Consider the following 5,211-nt stretch of genomic DNA (forward strand, 5'->3'; position numbering starts at 1 on the left):
ACTTCATAATATTTAAGAGTTCTTTAAAGCAATAAAGAAGAGACCAACAATGCAAAGGAAATGTGAAGCAAAGATACAAGTAGGCAGTTCAAAGAAAGATTTTCAGCTTCCTTCATTAATAAAATCATAAAATATAATCATTGTATGATGCTGTTTTCATCTGCAAACTTTCAAAAGATAAAAAGCTGTGATGCCTGTAACAACCACCTGACAAACTCACATATGCTGTTGCTGGACATGTATATTGGTAACACTTCAGAGTAACATTTTCAATATCATAATAAAACAACACTTAACCTTTGACCAGCCCTTCCACTCACAGGACAATTTCCTACTTTCCTACTCATAGGTATGCTCAAACATGTGTCAGGATATTTATGGCAGCATCATTTTTATTAGCCAAAGACTGGATACCACCTCAATGTGCATGAGAAAGATTTCTACCATTTATCATGCACCTATTGCTATAAACTACTAAACTTTTTGTTATCTCAGGCTTTGCTTTTGTGTATGCCTAAGTAAATGATATTTATTTATGCTTTACAAATGTAATTTTTCCTCATCTGTCAAAGTTGCACCAGCCCTATCTCATCTTTGCTTATCTTATGCACTACTGTATTGATAACTGATATGGATTCCAATAAGGATCCACATCTTGGACCACTCTCTCACGGTATAAGTGACACCTAAATCATATCCCCTCAGTATGGATATTGGATTTTCCAGGGGAAGTATTAGGTCTTCTTCATTTTTTTTTTCTCTTAAACCAGCACAAATCTGGGTACATGATAAAGACTTGATTATTAGAAATAATTAATTTTTCCTAACCATAAACTGGATCCTCTTGTACACATTCTCATTATATAATTACGTATTAAACTTAAGGAGCAATTGTCAAAAAGCTTGTCCCCTTTGTTTGGTCCTTGCTATTCTTGCATACTTGATATTGCCAAATTCTGTTTGGATAGGACAGAGATTCATACCTGAACTTGGTGTTACCATCTGAAGGAGATACACGAGAGCAAGAAGACTGGGGAAAGGTAGCCCTGTAGTTTCCATTACCCCTGTGACAAGAAGTGAGGCCAGTTCAGAAACAGTGATAACAGGAGTAAGAATCTGTCAAAATCATATATCTGCATATCTTTCTGCAGTAATTAACTCTCTGGTAGAGCTGTCAGATAATATATAGATTGAATTCAAATTTTAATTTCTGATAAACTATGAACACATTTTAGTAAAACACTAGCACTCTATAATTCTTATTTACTACATCTGGTACTCTTTCTCTTAAAAATGTGGACTATAATGACCAAATACAGCCATTCTTTTGTATTAAGGGATTGCTTCCTCCTAGGCTCAATGTTACAATTTATGTCTTCTGGCTTTGTAAACTTCACTGGCTGACTTGCTTCTTCAGAAGCAGATCTGGGGTGTAGATTCCACTCTTCAACACATCAGTAGTGCAAGCACCTGCCAAAGACAGAAATTTATCTAAATTATTCTGGTAAGATAAATCAAGTGGCTATTTTAGAAGAGAATGTGACTTTCTTCCATTCCTTTTTTCCATTGCTGTAGTGATCCTCTTAATTTTCTCTTTCTGGAGAACTCGTAATTAGAGAGATGTGTGGACCCATCTGCTCAATAGAAACAAAGGGAAAAGTTAAAGTGTCTTTGTCAGTCAAACAAGAAGGCTTCTCCTCAATTCTACAAAGTTTTGGCTCTGACTCAGCTGAAATATGGGATAATTGTCTTTTCTTCCCTGAATATAAATAAATAAAAGATTAGGGTTATGGAAAAGTTATTTTCAAATAACGTGAAAATGTCATCCCTTGCATGTGGGCAGCTCCTGTGGCCCTGGAGACCAATTCACTCTGCAGCATCATGGCAGGGAGGAGGTCCATGAGGTTCTCCTTGTGAGGTGGTGTCAACCTTCTGAAGAATGAGATGACTTTCTCATACAGTGTAAAGGCTACGGAAACATTCATCAAACGGGATGTTCTGAACTGAAAACTTTACTGAGAAAAGAGAATTGAGGAGTACATATGTCTAGTAAGAATAAAGAGAGAGGCAAAGAGCTTCAACACAAAATCAATGAATTTTGATCAACGAATCAAGAATTAGCTTTATTCTCTAGGCTGGGGAACTACTAAGAGGCTGGTAGGTAGTCATTAGAAGCAAGATCCCAGAATGATAGTGGCCTATATTTAAATCCTGGCTTTACTATTTATTTCTATGAGTTTAGGCAAGTTACTAAAACTCTGTGACTCTGCTTTCTTTCAGCTGTAAAGAAGGGGAAATGATTTCTTTCTCTTTCAATTTTTTATTGGCATTGATGTAGTTATTATATTGGAAGTAGTCAGAATAGTGCCTGACATGTATAGTCTAGAGCAGTGATTTTCAACCAGTGTGCCATGGCATACTGGTGTGCCATGACAGGATTTTAGGTGTGCTGGGAAAAAATTTTAAAGATCATTAATTGAAGTATTTTCAATGGGCAGCACCTGTAGCTCAGTGAGTAGGGTGCTGGCCCCATACACTGAGGGTGGCAGGTTCAAACCCAGCTCCGGCCAAATTGCAACAAAATATAGCTGGGCGTTGTGGCAGGTGCCTGTAGTCCCAGCTACTTGGGAGGCTGAAGCAAGAGAATGGCCTAATCCCAAGAGCTAGAGGTTTCTGTGAGCTGTGACGGCATGGCACTCTATTAAGGGCGACAAAGTGAGACTTTGTCTTAAAAAAAAAAGTATTTTCAAAAGAATTTCAAGGCATAGTAAGTGTACATATCAAAATTGAAACCTCTTTAAAGTGATTATATGAGTATATCATTGTCATAATAAATAAACATTTTATTGTTATAGTAAACACTGGCTTATTTCTAAAGCAGGTAGAACGTAGCCTTAAAAAATAAGGTGTCAGGAGACCCTAAATGGTAAAATTTGCCAAGGATTTGCCACTTAGCACTGATAAATGTCAAAATTTTTCAAAGTCAATCCCTTGCTGTGCCTGAAGTAAGAAGGAGTTGTAGCTCATACTAAATGTATTGGTCGTTTCTGTCTAGATTTGGCAATGGTAAAGTATTCGGACACAATTACCTTGTAAATCTTAGTTTTGAAAATTTTCCTAGTGTGTTTAATAAATATCTGTATTTCTTTTTAAAAAGCATGAGTTGTTTATTTATTTTTAACATTTTTGATTTGGCATTTTTAGTTTTTATTATGTAGCATTCAATTAAAACGGACTACTTTTTAGTAAAGAGAAAAAAATTATAAGACAACACTAGTATGTTCAATACTGCTTCATCCAGTACATTAGCAACTAAATTAAAAACAATTAGTCATCAATATAATGAAAATTATTTATCATTTGGTTTCCTATGTAGTAAAGGAAATCCACCATGTCCCACAGGCAAAACATTAGCAAATGAAGCTATGGTTCCTAGCAAATTAAAGAGACATTTACAATCTAGACATTCCCGCTTGTCCAAAAAGCCAGCGGAATATTTCAAATGACTTGCACTCAGTAATGCTAAACAAGCAAAAATATAGACCAAATATGCAACAATATCAGGTAAAGCACAAGAAAAGAGATACACAGTTGCAGAAATCATAGCTAGAGAAATAAAATCTCATACAATTACAGAATCTGCTATATTCCCAGCCTGCTATGTAATTATAAAAGCAATATTTGGAGAAGACTATGAAAAGGAATTTCTAAAAATTCTGCTTTCAGAAAATACAATTTTTGGGGATGTTAAGAATTTATCTGAAAATATAGAATTTCAAGTAATATCTCACCTCAAAGAAGTAAACAGGTTTGCAATTCAGTTGGATGAATCTATGATAATGCTGGTAAACCCCAACTTTCAGCATTCAGTAGATTTGTCTCTAAAGAAGAAGTCATAGAACAGGTTTGATTTTGTCAACTGATTCAAACAACAACAAAGGGCCAAAATATTTTCAACTTGATCAATAATTACTTTAATTTTAATAACTTGTCTTGGACTTCTTGCATAAGTATTTGTATGGATCAAACTCTGTCTATGTTTGGAGGTATAAAAGGATTTATAAAAGGATTACAGATGTGAACCACCGTACCCAGCTTACACACTGTTTTCTACACAGAGAAATGCTAGCATCAAAATCATTAGTGCCTAATTACAAAAGATTCTGGATGACACTATTAAAATTATTAATTATACAAAAAGCTGGCCATTGAAATCAAGATTATTTGCAGAATTATGTTCTTCAACAGATGCTTTTCACATGTAGCTTTTATTGCTTATGGAAGTAAGATGGATATCTTCAGGATGAGTTCTATCAAGATTTTATTAATTAATAGAAGAAGTATCAACCTTTAAAAAATGCAACATTCTTTGTGATGAGGTTTGGTGCAATAAAGTTGCATTTCTTGCAAATTTATTTTAGTATTTGAAATCTTAATAAAAGTATGCAGGGAAATAATAAAAATAGTCTCACATCTATAGATAAAATCAATGCTTTCAGAGAAAACTTACTGCTCTGGAAGTAAAGAATTAAAAGATAAAATTCAATAGAAATGTTCAAACTAGTGAAAAGGTATAAACTGGATAAAAATCTTATTGAACAAATTTGACAAACTTTAGATTTATTGTATGCAAATTTTGAAAAATATCTTTCTGCATCTACATTTGACATAACATCTCTTGATTGGGTGAGAAATCCCTTTAAGTGCATGTATATCAGCAAATTTAAATATTACAGAAAAGGAAGTGCTAACAGAAATAACAAATGACAGAGGATTACAATAAATATTCAACAACAGATATTCCAACTTTTGGTTATCTCTCAAGGGTGAATTTCCAAATACTCCTAAAAAAGCAATAGAAATACTTCTCCCAGTCTCAACGTCGTAGTTGTGTGAAGCAAAATTTTCTTCAATGAACAATATTAAAAACAGAAATTGATCATGGCTAGAATCCTTGGAAGAAGATTTAAGAGTATGCCCATTCAAAATTAGACCTTGAAAAGAAGATATTCTAAAAAATGTCAAGCTCATCTCATTAAATGTTGAATTATTGTAAACAGAAAAACAGATAAACATAAATAAGTTTTAAAAATAATTTGAATTGTATCTTTTTATTACCAATTACAATATATTGTCTTGTTTTATTTTTGGCTGTGATGGTGCCAACATTGGCCATGACAAGAAACTTGGAAAGAAAAGAAATAAAACTTT

The 5,211-nt window shown here is 33.7% G+C and overlaps 1 protein-coding gene across 1 annotated transcript in view; it reads right to left on the reverse strand.

The window, feature by feature from the left end:
• LOC100963792 (putative selection and upkeep of intraepithelial T-cells protein 1 homolog) overlaps window positions 1-1,059 on the reverse strand; it is a 53,594-nt gene extending 52,535 nt beyond the window's left edge. The window contains exon 1 of the mRNA XM_012812468.1: window positions 984-1,059. Coding sequence (XP_012667922.1) covers window positions 984-1,059 — 76 coding nt within the window. The remainder of the gene's footprint in view (window positions 1-983) is intronic.
• Between the last annotated feature and the right edge of the window lie 4,152 nt (window positions 1,060-5,211).

Source organism: Otolemur garnettii, unplaced genomic scaffold (assembly GCF_000181295.1).
Source record: "Otolemur garnettii isolate 467f Iridium unplaced genomic scaffold, OtoGar3 scaffold00210, whole genome shotgun sequence".
Taxonomy (NCBI): domain Eukaryota; kingdom Metazoa; phylum Chordata; class Mammalia; order Primates; family Galagidae; genus Otolemur; species Otolemur garnettii.